This window comes from Eupeodes corollae, chromosome 3 (genome assembly GCF_945859685.1).
Source record: "Eupeodes corollae chromosome 3, idEupCoro1.1, whole genome shotgun sequence".
NCBI classification, from domain to species: Eukaryota; Metazoa; Arthropoda; class Insecta; order Diptera; family Syrphidae; genus Eupeodes; species Eupeodes corollae.
The window spans coordinates 83,625,532-83,649,222 of NC_079149.1; the positions used below are offsets into that span (position 1 = coordinate 83,625,532).

The window sequence follows — 23,691 nt, forward strand, 5'->3', positions numbered from 1 at the left end:
ATTAAGATAATTTTGTAAAAGTAAGGAATCAGATGGAGATGAGATAATCTTAAAAAAATTCTTATCATGTGCAAACATTAGGATGTCTGAGTTTTTTAATTAACGATATACATCGTTAACAGATAAGACGAAGAGAAAAGGGCCAAAGTAACTACCTTGTGGGACGCCAGAAGTTGCATGTATGGGACTGGAGACTAAGTTACGGAAAAGGACTCCATAAGTTCATTTGGCAAGGTAGGAGCCTATCCAGTTTATAAACATAGATAAAAAGCCTAGGGCTCTAAGTTTGAAATAAATTATCTTATGGGATATTTTATCAAAGGCTTTGCTGTAATCAGTGTATACAACATCAACTTCCTTGCCATTCACAAGGGCTAACAAAACTTTGAATAAAAATTCAATTCAGTTAGTCGTAGTGGATCTACCTTTAAGAAACCATGTTGAGCGAGCGAGAATAAGGGGTTGCAATGGAAATAAACGGAATCATAAACTAAGCTTTCAAAAAGTTTTGGAATGCATTAAAGTTTAGCAATAGGTCTATAATAATTGATTATTACAGTTTTATTGCCTTGTTTATGAATCCAAAATATTATGAATATTTATGAATCCATGTATGAGGAAACACACCTTGCTAGAGAGAGAGTTCAAAGAGTGCAGTTAGAGACTTTGACAGAGAATGCATACATTTTTGTAGAACAACTGATGGGACGCCATTCGGACCAGGGCTAAAGTTTTCTTTGAGACTTACGATTTAACAAGTACCATTTCTTTAGTTATCGTGAAAGATGAAAGGGATGTTTGACCGCAACCTTCTAAGTAACTAAAGTAGTGATCCAATCTGTAAAAATTTAAGAAATTCTACTAAAATTGGTTAAATTTTGTTTTCGACTAAAAATCTATTTAACAAAACTAGATTTTCAAACTAAACTATTCTTTCTATGAAAAATATCGTTGGTAATTTTAAAATTCTTAAGAATAATTCAACTGAGAACTTTTTTAACCCAATAGTAAAGCCTTCAAATTTTTAAGTGAGACAAATCTACAGACGGGATATGTAGTTATCTTTTTTAATTAAATTTTGGTTTCCTCATTTATTTTTCTGAATTCGAGAATTAAGTTAGCTTACGAAATTAAGTAACTTAAAGCTAAAGATGAGGCTTAGCTAAAGGGAAAGTTTTGAAGACGATGTTACTGTTAAAGAAGATGGAATTATAAAAATTTGAACAAATAAATAAACACGATTTCAGTCACCGTTCTTCCTAAATCTTTAGATTTATTAATTAAGCGCAGCCTTGATATGGAAGAAGGACCAGGGAGTAACTGCAATTAAGGCCTCGAAAGGAAATTCTTTTAACGCGCTCTTGAAATATGTATGCATTAGAGCTTGACAAGCGGATCATTCTTGAGAAGCTAATATTCAAGGAAGGGATGGACAAAGATGATTTAGAGAAATCGAGTACCGTACAAAAGAATTATATCGCTTTTATGGACCAGAACTGAGACTTTTTGGACTATGTGTATGCGTAGTTAACTCAAAATATTGTTAAAGATGTTTTCAAATAATAATAATTTTCCCACATATGTGGGCTTATGTACAACATAATATGTACATATATTTAACACTTTTGGGTGTGGGATTGCAAATGAGTTTTTTCTTCATGGAGACAATCAGTCTTAATTTACTAAGGACCGACGGAGAAATTAGAGAGCTATTCAAAACATGCAGAATATGGAACAGAAAAAGATCGATACAAAATATTTGAAATAGTTAGCAAACATGTTAAAGATAGCTTGTGAATCATTTGAAGTTTTAGTATTGAGAGTGAGGAAGGTTCCAGTCTAACCATTTAATTTCTTTTGTAATTGAAAAACTGTGATAAGAACTTTTTATCCTTAATAACTTTGGCTGGTGTTTTCATCAAGAAACGTTGTTAAATGGTGGTTTAGAACTTAGTAAAACTCATTTATATGTGTAGATAAAAAGAATAATTGGAGAGATGTTAAGACCGAAGAAAAATATTCATAATATGGAAGCAAATTAATGTCTAGCCGCCCTTTTTCACAAAATATCGATTATAAAAAGTTTGATAAAGTTCTGTGCAAAAACAAAACATCCCGCAATTTTTTTTTAAGAAAAGATATCAAATGAAAAACAAATTTTGGATAAATTTTTTCAACTTTAAATGCACATTACTTATCTATTGCAGATTATATCAATTTATCCTTAAGTTCATGAAAATAGATGACCTACAGAACTCAGTCAACTTGAAACTAAAATACAACTGAATACAATCATTTTTGTTTTCTAACTGTAGCTAAATTAAAACCCAATGCATTTAACCAATATTGTTGATGAAAAACTTACCGAACCTTATCCATTGAAGCAACTTCAGTATTCCAATAAACCAATCGATCTCTTTCCACATCCAAATGAGTGAAATTAGTTAGCGATGTTAGATTCGAAGATTTAATATGGACAGAATCATTTGTTCTTCTTCCCAAATACATAAGAATACCATACGAAGGTGGAGTTATTACTTCATAATGAATTCCATCGAGTTTTATGTCCAGGTTTGTTTCCAAAACAAAATCTCTATTTCGAAGGATGACAAATTTCCCTTCCTGCACAGTAGTAGCATTTGTAGGAAGCATTGAGACAAATGGATCAGACGCATGAATCTCCAGAACTCCAGTTGATTCATATTGGCCATCACTAACAATAAAAGAAGCCGTTCCAATATCGGGTCCCGAATGTTGGAAAACAATTCGCCTATTGTCTATGTCATCCTGACTGAAATGATCCATATACACCCCTGATTTATAGAACCCACCGTTCGTACTTGACACATGAATAAAATGAATATCTGACAGATTGGTGTTAACGTCAGAGTCCATGTATTGTAGTTCGTCTTGATTTATGGTTCGAACCGAACCACGAACCACATGGAAAATTCGATCGACGGTGCGGTATGGTGGATTGTCATTTAAAAGCTTGATTTGAATATCAATCTGACACACAAACTGCATGTCAGCTTCTTTATTTGAGAGTATCAGCAAGCTGAAGGAATCTTCTTGGGATTCCGTGTCATCGTGACAGTAATAGATTTCATTTAGAAACAATTGCTCAAGGGTGAAAACTGTCATTGTCTCAAGCTTCGAAGTGTTTGTATCTTGATGGCAAAGGCTTCCATGATGTGGAGGATTGGAAATTGAAAAATTCAGGCTTTCGTAAATATTGAACGCAATTTCGAAGTTATTTTTACTTATGAGTGCTCGATCACCTTCTTGAACTCGCAAAAGCTGTTTGTTTTGGAACGACAACTTTTTCTCCAACTCTTTCTGAGGTGTGAAAATTATCTTCAGCTTCCCTATGACATTTTCACACTCCATTACAGAGACCATGAAGTCAAGATAGTCAACAAAGTACGAGTACGACGTGCGATGTAAAGCATAACGAATTCGATTTTTATCCACATCCTGCTGAGTGAATGAATCCATTTCCTATAAACATAAAATTCAATCAAAATGGAGTTTTTAAAATTTAACAGTAAATGTAACATAGGGAACATTGTATACTAAGAAAACGGAACTGACCTTCGCAAACTTACGTGAGCCTTCTACGAAAATTGATCCATATTTAGTCGGTTGAATTATTTTATAGATGATGTTCCGTGGAAATGTTGGCAGAGGTACCGTTTCGAAAAGGAGCACATCGTTGTTGAATATGAACTCCTTGGAACCGTTTATTGATATTACAGATTGTTTGTTCGAAGTTATACGAAGACTGGTAAAAGTAATACGAAAGTCAAAGATTTGTGTAGTAACCAATCCATGCGATGCAACAAACTGTTTGAATATAAAAATACACGATTTTCAACATAGTATATTGGGAACACGTAGGACGCATGCATCATAAATAAAATATTACCTTGAAGACATCCTGCCACGGAGTACCAATATTATGAACATATCGTACATGACTGAGCAGCAATTGACTATCGCTAAACCATTCCACATTCACCCATGAAGAATCGACTTGTCGCAACCGTTGAATAGCTCCATATTGTGGTCTTTTAACAATATCGTATCTGATATCAATATTATCTTCCCCGGAATTAGTGACGATTGAGAGATTGTATGGAGTCAAAAAAAGAAACGATTTATGAATCATTATAAGTCCCGTATTGTTAACAAGTCTCAATTCCAATGGATGGACAGAAACAGGAAGATTAACCGTGTCGCTAGTCTCAATTCCGTCAGAGACTTGAAGCTTGATATTGTAAGAAAACGTTTCTGTTGTTGTCGTATTATATAAGTAAGTCACTCTTCCCATATCAATATCTTTTTGGGAAAAAGTTTCAGTAGGTTTCCCATCGACCTCGAAACGTCCTTCATTTTCTTTTGGAACTTTTGTTGGTAGGATAGAGTAAATCAAAGCATTTGGGGGACTGTCTGGGTCTTCAATCGAAAATAAATCAGCATCCAATACTCTTTCAATGCCCTCAATCAGTCGTAGAATTTTATTTCTTGGAATTCGTAATTGTGGAGGATCATTGACCGGCGTAACGTTAGCATGCAAAAGAAAACGATGTTTCCCCAAAATGTAATCTGGTACTTTATGTGGTGGACCATCGATTTGCATATCGATTGTTGCATGATCGTTGAAGCTTTCTGCTCCATTGTGAACGTATTTCAATTTATCGGTGCTCAAATCGTCTAGACCAAAAGAAACAACAGGAACAAAATTATTTTTGTCTCTGGAGAAATGTAAGATCGTGCCGTATTTAGGTTGATGTACAATTATGAATCTGACGGTTAGGTCAGGAATATCTTGTCTCTTAAGTTCGATTAGGAGATCAATATTTAGCGATGTTATGAATATTGTTCCTCCTTCTAGAAGTTGTAATGGTGAAATATTGAGAAGTTCAGTTTCCGTACTGGATTCTGCGAAAATCTAAAAAAAATGAAAGTAATAATAATTATTTAAAAACATGTTTGCATTTTAAGTATAATATTTTTTTAAATTAAAAAAAAACACACAAAATATTGGGACACAGCATGTGTCCCTGTGAAATAGTAAAATAAAGGATAAATGTTTATATAATAGGTGGTGCAACAGCGCATGAAGAACCAGTGCCTACCGACTTACAACTCTTAACCATTCCTGAGTGCGAATAATGTTGTCAGAGATGAAAGGGAACTACAGTTTATATGCCGAACTCGAACTGCTAATTTGAGAAAGCACTTTTCATGACAAGAATAAATCTTGGCGGATTTGCTATTTTCCCGCAAGAGGCAGTACACGTGAAACAAGTTAGGTGGTACAGGAAGGGGTTGTACCCAAGACCCCTTGCATGACAGTCAAACGCACTTTTTTTTCTTTTTTTTCAATTCATTTTTATTAAACCTATCTTAAACCTATCTTAAAACTAGACAAAAATTCATGGCTGCCCGTGAAGATCAACGATGACCATCTTGCCCCAATTTTTGCGCGTGTCCCTCTTGGCCTTAGCCAACGGAGTCCGGAACAGAATTGTCTCCGACTTCTGGATGTTTATTTTCAGTTTCCAGTCATCGCAATATCGCTAAATCTTGTCGAAATCATGCTGCAAGAGAACTCTAATAGCATTAACCTTTCGCACCGTTCTGTACGCAGTTATATCGTCGGCGTACGCAATTGCCTTTGTAAGACTACCTATCAGATCGCTGGTGTAAATGCTGAAGAGAATCGGCGAATTCACCCCTCCCTGTTGAAGACCATTTTTAATTGAGAATGTTGTGGTAGAAGTTACATTGCCACTTTTGACAACAAACTTTCTACCGTTAAGCATATCATATAGTATATACAACAATGGCTTGCTAATGCCAAGCCTGCTCAGTTTTAGGTAAAGACACTCTAACCATACGGTGTCAAAGGCCTTTTCCAAATCAACCAGAACAGCACCTGTGCATTGTTGTTTTGATTTATGCCATTGGATATCAGAAACGAGTTTAGACGCAGCATGAATTGTGTCATGACCCGCCTTGAACCCGAACTGTGTATCCGGAATTATTTTGTTGTCCGCAGCCCACTTAGTCAGAGCCCTATTAATGATCTTTTCGAAAACTTTGCTGATGCTCGGAAGAAGACTTATCGACCGAAGATTTGACGGGTTGCAGTTGTCCTTTCCCGTTTTTGGGAGAGGATGAAGCACAGCAGTCTTCCAATGCACTGGATAATATGCATTATTCAGTGCATTATTGAAGAGTTTAGTGTAAATGCCAATTGCCTCCATCGGTAAACGTCTTTGTACAACGTTGGATATACCATACTTGACATTTTATTTTTTTATTGAATTGAAGACGAGCTGAAGCTCAACCTTCGTTACCAACAAGGGACTTGCTCCCGTTTGCTCGGCGATTATGGCATTTGCTAAGGAATAGTCATTGAATCGCATGAAACCGCGGTTCTCAGATCGCCATTGTGTGATATCATTACAGAGGTAAAAGTGATTAAGTAGGGCTCTGTTTTCCAGGTCGTGGTTAGGGTGAATGCTAACATTCACCCTGTACACATGCTGGAAAGCAGCTGCTTCCGCCTCCACTTTTTCCTTCGGATCTTCAATTATATTAAATAGTCATCGTCAAAGATGGCTTCTCTCACGTCTCTGTTCTCTTCAGTTCTTTGGATTTTCAGACACGGAAGGTCACTATAGTTCTTTTTTCCTGAATATTTTGTTGATTTTGGGGAACATACTTGGGTCACTGGAATTAAATGACTGGATCTTGCGGTCCCAGTACTTGTTAGTTGATTGTAGTGTTATACTCACTGTACTTAAAGTATATAGACATACCTAGCTCAGCTTAGAATGGCACGTATATAGAATGGTAAGAGACCGAATCGTACTGGGAATTAATGACAAAAAATTACAAAAACGATATCTGGAGACGGATGGATTAACGCTAGAAAAGGCAATAGAGATGGCTCGTTGCGCCGAAGTAACAAACAAACAGATAGAGCAGATGAACACCAGGACAGATGCATCGATAGACGCAGTTAAAAAGCAGGGGACGTATCATCAGAACGAACAAAAATATAACAATACTAACAACAAAATTAATCATAAAAACTCTTCTCCTCATGATTATAGATCACCACATGTATCGGACCTCCAATTTGATTGCACGAAGTGCGGTAAAACACATGGCAAAAGGTCTTGCCCAGCATTCAGAAAGAGATGTACTTTGTGCAACGGATTAAATCACTTTGCAGTTGTTTGTAAAAATAAACCGGTTCGGGAAGTTCATGTAGAAGATAACGAGGTAAATGAATCAAACGATGATTTTTTTATTGACAGTATCATGAACCAAGAAAATATTTCGGGTACCTGGCTAGAAAACATAAAGGTACAAAACATTAATATAAAATTCAAATTAGATACGGGAGCCATGGTTAATATATTGCCAGTAAAATATTTAAATGGATTGAAAAACATAAATTTGATTAAAAATGCAGCCAAACTGTCTGCTTATAATGGAACGGAGATCAAATCGCTAGGGATAGCCAATTTAGAGTGCTTAGTTGCTAACAGAAGTGTGGAATTTTATGTGGTTGATGAGGACAGAATACCTCTTTTAGGTCTAGAAAGTTGCATGAAGTTACAACTAGTTAAAAGAATAAATGAAATAAAAAACAATGAGATTAAATATGATACAGAAAGCATGCTTACAGAAAAAAATAACCTCTTAAATAGGTACGAAAAAGTTTTCACTGGATTAGGGTGTTGTTATAAAAATTTTCACATAGGTATAAAAAAAGACGCCACACCTGTAGCGAAACCATCAAGACGCGTTCCCCTCGCTATAAAAGATAAGTTGAAACAAGAGTTCGATAGGTTATGTAAACTAGCAATAATAGAACCATGTTTCACCTCGAGTGAATGGATATCTAACATTGTAATTGTTGAAAAACCGAATAAACTGAGGATCTGTCTCGACCCAAAGCATCTAAACGAAGCAATTATTCAGCACTTTCACGAAATTCCGTCTTTTGAAAATATAAAATCAAACTTTGCTAATAAGAAATTCTTCTCTGTGTTCGATATAAAGGACGGATTTCATCAAATCGAATTGGATGAGGATTCGAAGAAAATTTGTACTTTCAGTACTCCATTTGGCCTTTATCGGTACATTAAATTGCCACTAGGTATTAAAATAGCTGCAGAAGCATTTCAACAAATCAATGAAAAAAATTTTAGTGATATTCCGAATGTTTATATTTATATAGATGACATAGCAATAGCCACGAGAACTGTCGAAGACCACGACAGAACAGTTCAAATGGTTTTAAATCGAGCGTTGGAAAGAAATATAACATTTAACAAAGAAAAAGTTCAATACAAACAAAAGCAAATAAAGTTTTTAGGGCACTTAATAAGCGAAAATGGAATAGCATTAGACGATGACAGAATAAAATCAATTCAAGAGCTTAAGCCACCAACCAGTAAGACTGAGTTACAAAAATTATTAGGATTTATAAACTATGTAAGAGAATATGTTCCCAACCTATCTGAGTTGTCTAACCCGCTAAGAGAATTACTAAAAAAGAATATTTGCTTTCAGTGGTCCGAGGCACATGACATATGCCTCCAAAGAATTAAAAACTCGATACTTAGAGCTCCAATTCTTAAATCATTTGATCCAAATGAAAAAATTACTATTCAAACGGATGCTTCACTTTCTGGTTTAGGAGCCTGTTTAATGCAGAATAATAGGCCAGTATCCTTTGCTTCATGTAGCCTTACGGATACAGAAAAACAATATGCAAACATTGAAAGAGAGTTGCTAGCAATTGTGTTTGCTTGCAGCAAATGGCACTCATTTATCTATGGAAGGCAAATTCAGATTGTCACTGATCATAAACCACTTTTAGGGATCATCAATAAAGAGTATAGTAAAATACCCTCTCCTCGACTACAACGCATGAAACTTAAGTTAGAAAAATACAATTTAGATTTAGAATATATGCCAGGTAGTCGAATGGTGTTAGCTGATCTATTATCAAGAAATAGCTGTTCAGTAAAATTCGATAAAAACAATATTAAAGGTTTAAATGAGTTAATACATACGGTTAACATTAGTAACGCCAAAAGAGATTTTTATAGAAGAAAAACAGATGAAGACATAGTACTGAAAAGAATCAAGGAATATTTATGTAAAGGGTGGCCAAAAGATAAAAGCAAAATGCCGGAAAATTTGAAATGTTTTTGGAGTTTGAAGGACGATCTATTTTTAGATGATGGTTTAGTTTTCTATACTGATAGAATATTTATACCCAAAGAATTAAGAGATTCAGTCCTACAAACTCTACACCTTTCACATCTTGGAATAGAAAAAACAAAAGCAAGAGCACGTTCTTTAGTCTATTGGCCAACCTTGAACCAAGGAATCGAAAAATTAGTTGCATCGTGTAGGATTTGCCAAAAATATAGGTCGAGCAACATCAAAGAACCGCTTATAAACCATGAATTACCAGAGGGGCCATATCAGAGAATTGGTATGGACATAATGGAATATGACAGTAAATCATACCTCGTCATAGGTGACTTTTTGTCTAAGTATATTGACGTTTTACCGCTGAATAGTAAAACAGCAAAAGCAATCATAGGTAAACTAGAGACTGTGTTTTCGATTCATGGTATCCCAAGACAAATAGTGGCAGATAATATGCCTTTTAATTCATTGGAATTTAAAGCCTTTACTGAAAAGTTTGATATTGAACTAATCACAAGTAGTCCTAAATATGCCAAATCCAATGGGTTTAGTGAAAAGTGCGTTCATATTGCAAAAAATCTTCTTCGCAAATCCTTAGAATCAAAAACTAATCTATGGTTAGTCCTGCTCGAGTACAGAAATACACCAATTAAAAATTCTAAATTGACACCAACTCAAGTGTTAATGGGCAGACAAACTCGTACACTGCTGCCGGGGATCATAAACTCTACAAGAATAGTGGTATTTGTAACGAACTACTACCTGTTCTTAACAGCAAAAATCTTAAAAATAAGCACTATCATGACCGCGGCGCAAAAGAAAGATCCCCATTCCAAGTAAAACAGAAAGTTTGGATGCAGGAAGGAAAATTTTGGCTCGCGGGAATAATCAAAGAAAAACATTCGCTCCCAAGATCATATTTGATACAGCTGCAAAGTGGTAGAATCCTTCGCCGAAACTCAAAGTATATAAGATCGCGCGCATAAATCACTAATAAGCTCAATCAGATTGGAAGTTTGCTTAGAAACTTATTCCAAACATTGTACTAAATTGAAATATCTATAAATTATAAAAAAAAAGAAAATGTTTCTTTAATGACAAGATTGTAAAAATTTTATTTAATTGAAAGAAAATGAAAAAAACAATCTAATTTCTATAAATTATAACAAAAACAGTATAATATTTGAAGTATCAATTTCCTAAATTAAGATTAGATAAATGAATTACATAATTAATTATAAATCCTATTCATTCATTCTTTGTTACTAAATATTTTTTTTTATTTTTTCACTTTTAATTCATAAAACAATTATTATAAGCTTGAATTTAAAAATTCAGAGGATAGAAGAGAAAGAAAGTTACACAAAATTGAATTACCTAATTATAAAACTATTATTTTGCTGTATAATTTAAAAAATGAAATATTACAAATGACAAGTGATGTTATATAAAAGAAATGAATTAAAATGTATAAACAAACCTAGAAAGGGAGATGTAGTGTTATACTCACTGTACTTAAAGTATATAGACATACCTAGCTCAGCTTAGTTGTAGTATGTAAGTAAGGAGTCAGTCATTGAGTTGGAGTCTAATAAAGGAGTTGTCATCAAGATAAAGTTGTTCTCATTACATTGATAATCTTTAGTTATCCTTAATCAACAGATTGATATTTTTATTGACGACTTCAGTGTCCTAGCCTCCAATTTGCGTGGGTCTGTAAGTCGTCTGTAGATGTTTTTGGGCCTACGCAGCGCGTCAATAGTCGCGTTTCTGTAAGTGTCCATTTGGTCCCGTTCTTTGTACTTTGGGATTGTCCGTTCCATCGTTCGTTTTATTGTTTCGTCCATTTGTTGTAAATGTTGGTCAATTTCTGATCACTGTCGTACTCGGCTGTCTTTGTAAGAACTTTCGAGGGTGGTTACCCACTTTGTCTGTAACTGTTAGTCTGGTGTCGTACAGCAAAAGATCCAGTACAGTACAACGCACTAACCATCACGCTACGGGTATTACTATTTGAAATTAGGGTAATTAAATAAACATTAAACAAGCTACTCAAAGGGGATCATTGTAAATAAATAAGTCCGACAATTTTGAAATCAGTTAAATTCCTCAATTTTCTTTGGGGAATATTAAAGTTGATACCTAACATAAGGTGCAAATAGTCAATATTTCCATTTATTAATTAAACAATACACACGAAACATTAATAAGCACGTCTGCTTTCAAGACTTGGCATTTTAATAAGTTGTACATATCTGTTCTGCTAAAATGGAAGATCGTAGGAATTAGCCCATCCTTACCCCTCAGCCCCGATCTCAGAAACTAGGTTCTCTTCTGGATTTATGACAGGAATAATTTGGTACCCAGAACTGACAAGCGTATTAAATTTCGATTTTTCATCGAAAAACACAACAAAGACATACATTTTATTAACACGAAATAATGATACTCGTCAAACATATAATTAAAAGAGGTTACAGAAAACATTCTCGGAAAGCTCATAGTTTTATATTTTTCAAGGTTAAGAGGCAGACAGTACAAACACATCACTCAAAAAAAAGTACTGACAATGTGCTTCAACACAGACGATAAATTCTTAATAAATAAAATAAAGAAAATAGGGCCTAAATGACTACCTTGTGGAAGTACAGAGTTAACTTTGAACTTGTTTGAATCGAAGCCATTTAAAAGTGACGGTAGAACTCCCCTTAGTAAAACCGTGCTGATTTGGAATGATCATAAATTCAAAATAAAAAGATAGCGATTTACAATACAAATAATAAACTCAAAGTTCTTTGAAAAGTTCTATTTTTTCTTTTTTAAACTAAACTTCAGTTTATGTTATTCATAAACAATTTAAGCCCATTTTTAAATAATCGCCTAGAGCCCAAAAATATACTCAACAGACCCTCTGTTTAAGCTGTTATTAATTCTATAAAGCGTTAAAAATAAACAAATTAATTTATTAAAATACTTTGCGAGACGTTTTATTTCAAAATATAAAAACTTACATTAAAATGTCAATAGACCTAAGAATCTATCAACATTTTAAGCTCTACTTTAACCGACCCCTTTAAAATAGATGACGACGATTTGTTTGAATTCGATGAAAAAAATGCCAAATTTATGATAATGACCTTCTAAATATTGAAGATCAAAAATCAATAAAAGGTTTATCAATATCTGTGTGTTTCCAAGTCTTAACATCGCCAGCGCTAAGATTTTTCGGTACACAGTCGACTTTCATGAAATTTCTTAACTAACAACAAGCAGAATAATTTCAACGATTTCAAAGACTTTGGCTCTATAGCTAACGCGTTTAGTTTTGTTTCCACTCTTCAAGACGTTTTTTCAGGTTTAAATGAAATTGTAGTAGAATATGCGTGAAACCTGTTTCTAACTAAACAGAGCTGCCGAATCTTTTATGAATAGCCGCCGTGCCTAACCTACATAGATGTTAAATTTAGACTACAGTTTAAAAAGAGTAAGGTTTAAAATATGACTATTAATATACCCCAAAGAGTTTAGGAATAATATTAATTCTAGCAATAGATCGATAATATTTAACTTCGGAACTTTTCCAAATCGATTTAAACACACAAGAAGATATTAAGAAATTAAAAAGAATGGACAAAGGAAACGACAGATGAATAACACAGTTTTTCAAAATAGTACATGATGTTTGCAATCTTAAAAAGATATTTTTAAAAGGTCATAGACCTGGAGCCAGTAGCAAATTTTAGAAGTGGAGTTAGAACCAAAATTCCTTGTTGTGAATGCGTACGCACCATTACATCAAATTTAAACATCTGGCTGGTTTTTTATCATTATTCCGAGTTTGAGATCGAAATGATAACCACATGAGTGATACATCAAAAAATCCCCTGATTATATAAAAGTGCGTCCAAGACTCTTACTTTCATCTTTCTGCTTGCCAGACGCATTTAAGCTTTTTTCAATTGCATTTTTCAATAGACAATGGGTACGTTTAAGGGATCATTATATTGCGTATAGAAAAATCGGGTGTTGATTTGGGTCTCTTTGGATTTGAAATAAGATATGGTTGAAAATCATGTTTGGTGTTATTAGAATTAAACAAGAAAATAGTCTTAACGTTTGACAAGCTTCCAAACCATATATAGCTTCTTTACTTTTATTTTCAATAGCATTTACAAAAAAACAAACAAAAGAATGTAAATGATTTGTATATATTGATGGAGTCTTAAATTACACATTTGTTTCTGATATATAGTGCATTGATTTATTAATTTACTAGTCAAATTATAGGTAGTAAATTAAGAAAAACTTTGTTCCAAACACAATAAAAATTAATCATAAAGTCAAAGTCTATTCCAGGTGTAAAAAATCTGGAGACCCAAACCATGTGAAACAACTTTTGGAAGACTTAGCAACTCATCAATGGCCACAAGAAAGTGGAGCTTCTGTTCCACCAAGTAAGATCGAAGCTATTCACATTTACAGAAAGAGAAAGTGCTCCTGTTCACCTCTTTTCCTGCGAAATACTTAAATTCCACTTAAGAGAAAACTTAGGATACTCCGCATACTTTTTTCTGGAAATTTCAAATAGAATTCTCAAATAAAAAAAGCAACGAATCAACTTAAACTATGCAACAATGCCCTTAAAATGATCTGCTCCAAACGAAAAGGCCCCATACAGAAACCGCCATCCGACTAGCTAAGACCTAAATAGATTGTTCTCTTCAACATGTTATTAGCACTTCGAAGAGAGATGGTTATCTACCATTTGAACTCTTTGCTAAGAATCTCTCTCTGGGGAATCTCTTGCACCCTTTACACAAGGCTACGAAGGAATCGCTTAGCATAGGAAAGCCTCGTAAGGGTACCAGCTCTGTAATAAATAAGATAACGTCCTTTTTATCAGAGCCAGGGTTTCCTCTTCTTTTTTCCCAAACAACAAGAGACGAGGTAGTTCAGATTCCTCCTCCACCTTGGAAACAAGATTTGCTCTTTATGCACTTCCTTAGCAAGGCATACAAAAAACAATACACCATATCAACAATTTAAAAGATTTCATAGTCAGATGATCGCTGATAAAAAAAGCCGATCGTATTTTCTAAACAGATGGTTCGTTTAAGGATCCAAACTCCTCTAATGCAGTAGTGGAATTAAAATCAAATGAAAATTCAAAAATAATCTGCAAAGGACTTCTTCTGATTCATCTGGAAGCTATATTTCCGAACTTATAGAAAGTTCGTATAGAAAACGTGAGAAGTCTCTTATAATCTTCCAAAGATACTTGCTTGGTTTGGGTACCTGGACATGTAGGCATCAGGGGCAACCAAGATGCTGACACCGCAGCTAAGGAAACTTTGCCACTTTGTGGGAAAGAAGTCAAACTTTCTTGCGAATATACGAAAATCACCACAAGCGCACTCCCTACAGTTAAAACCTTACAAGAGAAAACTGCATTAAATTACTCCGTATAAGGCTGGGAAAAACACTTTTCATGATTATAGAAGATATTAAATGTCATAACAATATATACATTTAACAATTAAAAACCTTACCTTGAAAGGACCTTGATAATCAGCCTTGATGCAATACGCCTGATCGCAGTAACAAATAAATTCATCAACACTCCACTGATTACACACGCCACTGAGTAAGCAAGGTTGTTCTTCAATACAAGGATACTTCCAAACACAATCCACCGACAATTTATTGCTGGCTCGCATTTGAGGAAATCCCAAGGTATAGTCGTTAACTACAATAGCACGTAAACATCCCTTCAAACTTTGGTCATTGACTTTAAGACCTTCACTCGAAAGTTTTCTACGCATTTTTTCCGGAACACCTCCAACAAAGAAACTTTTTTCCAACTGTATTGTACTATTAGAAAGGTTCGCAATATTCTCCATGGAAGCAATTTTATCAACCACAAATTTAACTTCAACGTCATCATAAAGTATTTCAACTTGGTGCCATTCACCATCCGATACCTTGTTATTGGAAGTTAGTTTGAGTATTGTCCCGCCCTTGTTGAAAATAAGATGAAGAACACCGTCTTGAATTTCAACGAGGATAAAATCATAGCCTCCGTTGAAAAATACCAAACCCGATGGTTCTATGGTGCGAAGTTCAAAAAGAATCCTTAAATAGAATAATTGTAAACATGGTTAGCAACATTTTGAGACCTTTTAATGGCACTTTCTCACGATTCTGCAGTTGGATTGTTTTCCTTTACTAGAAGTCCAAACGAATCATCATTTAAAAAGCTTATGGGCTCAATGGCTCCCGCGTCGAACTCACTACTGCATGTCCACGATACTCCAATACTCGTTGTATGACTAATACGTTCTTTTGCTCGTTTGATTATATTTATGTTATTATAGAAGACCTTAATTAAATAAAAATAAATTAATCGGATTTTTAATTTTTCTCAACTTAAACAAAAAACTTACTCACATCAGATATACAACCTCGAAAATTGTTAACATCCTTAACATATTCAGCTCTGAACTCACCAACTCCACCCAAATATGTTCCGTAATGGACATTGAAAGCCGATAGCCCGTTCCTTAAAGATTTTCGAATAATACTTGCATCTACTTGAAGAGTTATGTTGCTATCGTATCTTTGGATGGCTATGTCATGCCACTCCAAATCATTTAGTTTTTGTTTTTTTGGTGAAATCAACTACATTTATTGGTAAAAAAATGTATAAATTATTTAAATTATTAATAAATAAATAATTGCGTACCTGTATGACATCTCTATCAATTTTGAAAGTAAAATTTATGATGCCTCCATCCAAACGAATTAGACAATAGTCAGTTCTTCCGTCAGCTAAAAAGAGGAATGCATTCTCTTGTTGAGTTCGAAATTTTATGCGAATGTTGGTCGACATTTTTGCTTCCTGCAGCGGCATGGTAATATATCCATCTCCATAAAATGAAACTACAAAATAGAAAATTTCATTAAGGACCAATTTTAAAAACTTATTTAAACATCTTATAATTAACTGTTTGTGTAATTAATGATTTAAAAATAAAAAACGTTGAACGTTTTAGATAGGTTTTGTATAAAAAGTAACATCAATGTATTCCATCCCAAGTCCTTTTTGTTCATATTCAAAAGAAGGATGCAAACATTTTTCCTTCTAAGCAATCTACATTGACTAATATTTTTTCTTTTTATGAACGTTCATGATATTCAATGTAGAAAAATAATTCTTTTACTTCTTGTTATGATGTTCAAGGGTCAAAGGGTCCGGTTCGTTTTTCGGGACGTTTAAGCTCTAAAAGGAGACTGTCTCTAAAACATTTTTTTTATCATTAATTTGGCATTCAAAGCCACAAATGAACAAATATCTGGCACCGGGTCACACCAAGCTAATTTGACTGCATGGATTTAAAATTTCCCCGATATTTAAATGATTCGGCTGAGAATGTCAACCAATGATTTGCGAGTATAGGTGTATTGAAAAGGAGCTTATAGGTATAGATCAAGATTCTACGTCTCCATGTAACTATTTTTTACTCCATAAATTAATTACACTAGTTCATCTAAGCTTGAGGAAAGATTCAATAAAATACAATTTTTTGTAATTATAACGATTTTTAGCAACCCTACTTTTAAACAAACTAAACTTTTTAACAAATAAAAACATAACGGTCTTTCCATTACTGTAGCTTTGTTTTACTGAAAATTTAATGTTTTTTTGTAGAAATTTCATGCGTCTAGCTATAAGGAGAAAGTAGAGTCAGCTTGTTAAATAAAATTCAAGAACAACGCTTTTAATGTATACACGTGACAACAAGAGCCTTGTATATCCTTTTAAGACTGCTTAACAGCAAGTCGTAGAGCGCATGGAAGCCAATGCTCCGGCCCGGAAAGTTTTTGAATCCACACCCACAGGGAAGCGCAGTAGAGGAAGAGAGGAAAGTGTCCTCGCTAGGGGCCGAGCTAGATGGAGAAATTTGTTGGATGAGGCCCTATTTCACACAGGACTGTAGTACCCCCTAAAGTAAGTAAGTCTTACAGCAAGGCAGAAAAAGGAATTGAGTAAATATTGTTCATCGTTAATGGTTACGTATTGTCAAATCCCCTGAGGTATTTGGAATTGCATATATAAAGTCTGTTGTCATTCAAACCGCAGTAAACAGTTTCAAAAAGAATGGAATTTATCCCCTCAACAGCGGTGTTTTGACTGGATGTTCAATTTATCTGGCCAACAGGCCATTATCTGAGAATCATGCTTCAATAGGGGAAACGGTTCCATTAAACCAGTACCTGAAACCAATAACCAACCATTTACAACAACTTCCAGTGCTAAACATTTACGTCAACTCTTTTATTTTATCTTTAACAAAAGATCGTGTCAAAATTCCTATTAGAAAGAGGCTGGTTACTTAGAGAAAAGCATAACGAGAAAAAGCTACAATTGTAAAAAAGTTAACTGGTGATCTCATGGTTTATCTACCCGAGAAGTGGAACAAATCTTTAAATCGTTTTGGAGAAAGTAAGATTATTGCAATTGATATTTCAAAGGCATTTGATAGAGTTTGGAACCAAGCTTTCTTATCAAAAATGCGCGCATTTGGTATTGATGAATTGCTTCTTCGTTGGGTTAGAAATTACCTTTTGGACCATTCAATTCCAGTAGTATTGAACGGGTTCAAATCTGATATCCACAAAATAAACGCTGGTGCGCCCCAGGGCTCCGTTTTGTCTCCGACATTTTTACTTATTTTATGATATTTTGTCTGAAAATTCTAATCCACTTAATTGTTTCGCTCAGCTTCTCATATTCGTTTTAAGTTTTTCATCCTTGTTCTTCGGATGTGGACTACCAATGGCAGCGTATGATAAGCTCATTTCCGATCTTGACAGCATTGTCTAATGGGGAATCAAAAACTGTGTAGAATTTAATGCTTCGAAAACTCAATGTGTCTACTGTCACAAAAGCGTAACCTTCCCCCAATGCCACTATCCATTAGTGGTACTTGCATCTAGGAGACCGAACAGCTTTCAGGCCTAGGTATGTGCATTACAAACCACTTGTTGTGGAGTGATCACATATTTGACATCGCCAAAAATGCTGCTAAGTGTTTAGATTTTCTTCGAAGGTGCAAGAAGTTTTTTACTCCTACTGATCTGGCTATAATCTTTAAAGCCTTTATTCGTCCGAAACTCGAGTACAATTCCCATATCTTAAACAATTCAAACGTAATACCCGTTCTTCTAGGAATGCTCATCAGTTTACCCTTGAGCCCAATTTCGGACGTACTGTAAAGTACAGAGATTCTTTTTTTAGTCGCACCACACGAATGTGGAATGCCTTACCAGACTCAATGTTTCCCACTCAATGTGCACCGATATCTCCTTTCTAATCCTATCCTCCCTTCCTAATTGCTCGCACTGTGATTAATCATTATAAGGGTATTCATATCAAATTGAGTGCGCGTATAATATAAAAAAAGAAAAAAACTGTACAAATCAATGCTGAAAGCTCTTCCAACTTCTAAATCATCTAAGCGAATAGTGCAAGAGACATTATAAAAGTGCCCAAAATAGTTATGTAGATACCTAAAAGAATTGAAACCAAAAAGGTGAATAAGGATGAATGCAATGTAGATGACGATGACGATTGCAAGTCTATCTTCCGCCAAAAACATCCAATCCAGAATAACTAATGGTTGCAATAAGTGCTCGAAATGTTCTGAATTGGCTCATAAAGCTTTTGTAGGAATTGAAGACAATGAGACAATGAGCATTGTGGTATCACAATAAGTGCATCCTACTCCATCACTGCCATCCACTTTAACCCAACCTTACCTTAAATAGACTGGCGGTTTATTTTCTATTTATTGACTATAGTAAAACCGTTGAACACGAAATGATATAGTCCAAATATAGGAGAAACGATTAAAAACATATATAAAAATAACACAGCACGAATAAAAACAAAGTATATAGGACTCAAATTTAACAAAAAGAGTAAGACGATTAGATCCGCTTTCACATCTGTTTAGTTCTGTCCTGGAAGACATTTTCTAAAAAACTACATGTGGAACAAAATATGGACTAAGAATATGTGTACAAATTCTTAACAATAAAAGCTTGTTATAAAAAGATTCTTGGATGCGACCCACACTGATAACTTCCCATCCCGTCTGTCTATTTGTCTTGCTTAAAAGTTTGTAGGCTTTCGTTTTGGGTTAAAAAAGTTGTCAGCTGAATTATTCTTAAATATTTATTCTTTGTAAGAAAACTATTAATTAGATTGTTTGCCAAATTTTACTGGATGTTGATAACATTTTTTTTTTATATAAAAGTAGTTAAAAGCCAATATCTCAAAATTATAAAAAAGATATCAATCAAGATAAAGATAAATCAATTTTTAACAACTTTTATTAATTTTTTTGTTTGTTTTTATTTTTTGTAAAAAAAAACTGTCAATCTGTTTTTTCGCATAACCTTACTGAATGCTGACAACAATAATTTTTGAAGATAACAGTAGTTTAAATTCAATATCACAAAGTTTTGAAAAGATATTTGAGTGAAAATTTAGTTTTTACCAACTTTTATTTATTTTTTTGTTTAGGTTTAGGTTAGGTAAAAAAAAACTGTCGATTCGATTTTTCTCAACATTTTTCCGAATGTTGACAAAAATATTCCTTATAAGTAAAATTAGTTGGAAGTCATAATCCCAAACTTTTAGAAAGATATTTGTGTCGAAAATCAATGTTTACCAACCATTGTTAAATCTTCTTTTAAGTTTTTATTTTTTGTAAGAAAAACTGTCAATTCGATTTTTCTCAAAATTTTACTAAATATTGAAAACGTTATTTTGCATTGCAAAAAATTGTTTTGGAGATGAAATTATTTTTTAATCATAAAATTTTCGAGGTGAAACATTTTGTTTCAGTTTTTTTTTATTGATTTATAAAAAAACCGTTAGTTGTATTTTTTTCCAAAAATATACTGGTTTGGTATCACGTTACAATATATAATATAAAATTTAATTCAAGTCTCTAGCGTCATTGGTTCGTGATATATTTAGGGTTAACCTACATTTTCACCTTTTTTTTAAACTGCTATGGTAAAAAAAGCACCAGCAATTTCATTGAGAGCCCTCTCTGCATCTTTCTGCATTATTATCTGTATAACAAAATTTAATTGAAGTCGATATCTCTTCTGGTCCTTGAGTTATGGACGACGAAAAAAACGTCGCGAACGTACGAACTTACGTACACACGCACGCACAGACATCTTTCTAAAAATCTTTTATTTCGACCCTAGGAAATGTCAACATTTTCAATTCGACAAATCGGACCCATTACAATAACTTCCTATGGGAAGTTAAAAAAATTGATTCAACTCAATTTAATTAGGTTGAACAATTTCAGATTCAAATAAATTGTAAAAATTCATTGTTGCCTTGGTGAAATTTTAAATTGATTCTTATAAAATATCTAAGCAAAAGTATCAAATAGGCTTTGTTTGAATGAAGCTCTTGCTTTTCTTGCTTTTTTCGTAAGCTTTGCCGGAGGTATGTGTTTTTTTAAAGAAACAAGGTGACCTAAGAAAATTTTCCAGTAGTTTGTGTAAGCGTCTGGTAGCTCTATTCGGAATAAACATATTTGTTAGAAAATGACTATCACATTTTTGTTGTGACAGTTTGTTAAGTATCAATTCGACTATCACCTTACGTAGATCAAACTCGATGATTTTGATTGTCATTTATCAACAATCACCTTAGCCGATTCCAACCCTGCACTTTTTTATAGTCCTCATTTGTAAGGGAATGTCAGTGAATTTATATCTGGAATACAAGTTTCATCAAAACATATCTGGAAATTATATCTGAACACCAACATGCGATAAGACGGCAATGAACATGAACAATGTGGCAATATTTCGTTCTTGGTTAAGTACACTAACACACTTTCTTAATCTCATGTTATATTTATGCGACTTAAAAATAAATCTGATCTCAATAAGCTTCATTGAAATACTGCAATAATAAAGCGGGCACCCGCATCTTTCCATAGACAATAGTTATACCGTACGTCAATCAATGTATTCCCTTTTATACAAAACTAATTAAATCATACATCAATCAATCAACTAAAAACTCAAAACCTACTTAATTATGTATTTATAATATAGGTACGTTGCCAAAATAAAAGAAAGATACTTATGTATCTATGTACGAGTATATTCAACTTAAAAAAAAGAAGTAAAATATAGAAAAAAAAACTCACCTTTCATTGGATTTATTGAGCCGATATTTAATATGATGACCAATAACATACAAATTATTAATTGATTCCCAACGTTGATGTTCATGATGTTGATGATGATGATGATGTCTTATTCATAGCCCTATACGATTTACGCACCGCACTATGCAACATGCGCCAACTGCATAAATAAATGAAACATCAAAATAAATATTTGTATTATTTTATTTTTACAAATTGTGTGTAAAGTGTGTGGGAGGAGGCATTCGTTGCAGGTACAGATAATAATTAGTTTCAGTTTTAAGCAGAGCAAGTACACTACACTTTAAAATGCATAGATAATTGTGCTTAAAATAGGTTCTTGACAAACAAGATCTTCTTAAAACTACTCTCTCATTTTATAAACTATTTTCTTGGAAAACAAAAAATCAAATCATATTTAACATACCTAGGTACATACATGAATTACATAACATGTAGGAGTTTAAGGCCCATTTGCTAATATAAGACAAGAATCTGACAGATAGCTGAGTTCAACATAAGTTTTATGTGATGCTTAAATGTATGTAAATTGCTCGATTCGGCTTACAAAATAAATGCTTTTCAATTCTAACTAACTTCAAATCAATTTTTTGAAAAGTTTATTTCAGTATCTTAGGCCCGTTTGCTGATACGAAACTTTAGCGTTTATGTTCAACATAAACCCTTAACCTTTATAGGGTCCTCGGGTCATTTTTGAACCATTTTTGAAGTAAAATAAAGATTTCTCTTAAATTAAATTTCTTAGGGACTTGATGTTTCATGGCTTTTTCTTAAGTTTTAAAACTAATATACATATTTAGCTAATATTTGTTATTTTAGGACGTACAGACTTTTTTACTTTCGCGGACCTCGGGTCAAAATTGACCCTACTGTATAAATCGAGTGTCAATTAGATTTTTTTTGTTTATTTGTTCTCAGTTATTGTTGTGCACTAACATTGCTTTACTAACGGGGCTTTTATAGAATTGTTTTTTGACAATTAGTGAAAAGCACAAGCACATAAATTATGTTTGCAAGTTTGACTAATTTTTTCCTATTGAAAATGAGTGATAGTGAAAGTGAATTTTCTTTTAGAGTTTCGGATGAAGATGAATCATGTTCGGAATTCGAAGACCTTGCTGAGGAAGCTGATTCATCGGATGGTGAAATTGCATCTGCTTTTGCCCAAATGATTAAGTCAAAAAATGGCCTAATAACATACACCAAAAAGCCCTTTGAAAACATTGCTGGAAGAGTCTCGAGGGAAAACGTTATAAAGTTGTTGCCAGGATTGACACGTTATTCGTCCTCAAGAATCACAGCAGAAGAAATTTCAAGCTTCGAGTTATTCTTTCCACCTCCTTTGGTACGTATGATATTCGCTTTTACAAACATGGACTGACATTGATAGGACGGATTTGTTTGCATTCATTGGACTTCTTTTACTTGCTGGTTTTTTTCGATCGAATAATGAAAGCTCTGAAAGTTTATGGGACTCTCAAAAAGGAAGGCCAATATTTGCAGCAACTATGTCACTGAAGACATTCAAAAAAGTATCAAAAGTTATCAGGTTCGACAACAGAGAAACTCGAAGTGAACGAGGTTTGTTAGACAAATTTGCTTCTATACGAGAATTGTGGAATCATTGGGATTTTGTCGAAACTTTATAACCCATCCGAAAATGTTACAATAGATGAATAACTGGTAGCATTTAGAGGGAGATGTCCTTTTCGACAGTATACTTGGAACATTCAACCTTATACAGGCAAAGAACTTGGAAGTACACTGGAATGAAATCAAGGTATGCGTGTTGTTCTTCATTTGGTTGTAGGCCTAAAGGGGCATAATCTAACGACCGATAACTTTTTCACGTCTTATCAACTGGGACAAATATTGCTGCAGAAACAGATTACACTGGTTGGAACAATACGCAAGAACAAACCAGAATTGATACCAGAAACTGTAAACCTAAAAGGACGACAAAGTTCTTCATCAAATTTTGCCTTTACCAAGGATACTACCTTACTATCGTGTTCTATGGCCCCAAGTGGTGTTTTGTAACATGGTGGATATATCAGCTTACAGTGCTTTTGTTTTGTTCAAATTGGCTAACCATGCCTGGAAAGAAAACTGTCTTGCTAAGCGACGTTACTTTTTGGAAAATCTGGGTATGCAACTTGTTACTCCT

At 33.9% G+C, this 23,691-nt stretch overlaps 1 protein-coding gene across 1 annotated transcript in view; it reads right to left on the reverse strand.

The window, feature by feature from the left end:
• LOC129951901 (chondroitin sulfate proteoglycan 4) overlaps positions 1 to 21,656 on the reverse strand; it is a 32,055-nt gene extending 10,399 nt beyond the window's left edge. Inside the window, exons 1-8 of the mRNA XM_056064259.1 lie at positions 21,504 to 21,656; positions 15,995 to 16,191; positions 15,700 to 15,930; positions 15,450 to 15,631; positions 14,802 to 15,384; positions 3,929 to 4,954; positions 3,595 to 3,846; positions 2,366 to 3,501 (exon numbers count right to left, since the gene is read on the reverse strand). Of these exons, the coding sequence (XP_055920234.1) occupies positions 2,366 to 3,501; positions 3,595 to 3,846; positions 3,929 to 4,954; positions 14,802 to 15,384; positions 15,450 to 15,631; positions 15,700 to 15,930; positions 15,995 to 16,191; positions 21,504 to 21,588 (3,692 nt within the window). The 5' untranslated portion in view covers positions 21,589 to 21,656. The remainder of the gene's footprint in view (positions 1 to 2,365; positions 3,502 to 3,594; positions 3,847 to 3,928; positions 4,955 to 14,801; positions 15,385 to 15,449; positions 15,632 to 15,699; positions 15,931 to 15,994; positions 16,192 to 21,503) is intronic.
• Between the last annotated feature and the right edge of the window lie 2,035 nt (positions 21,657 to 23,691).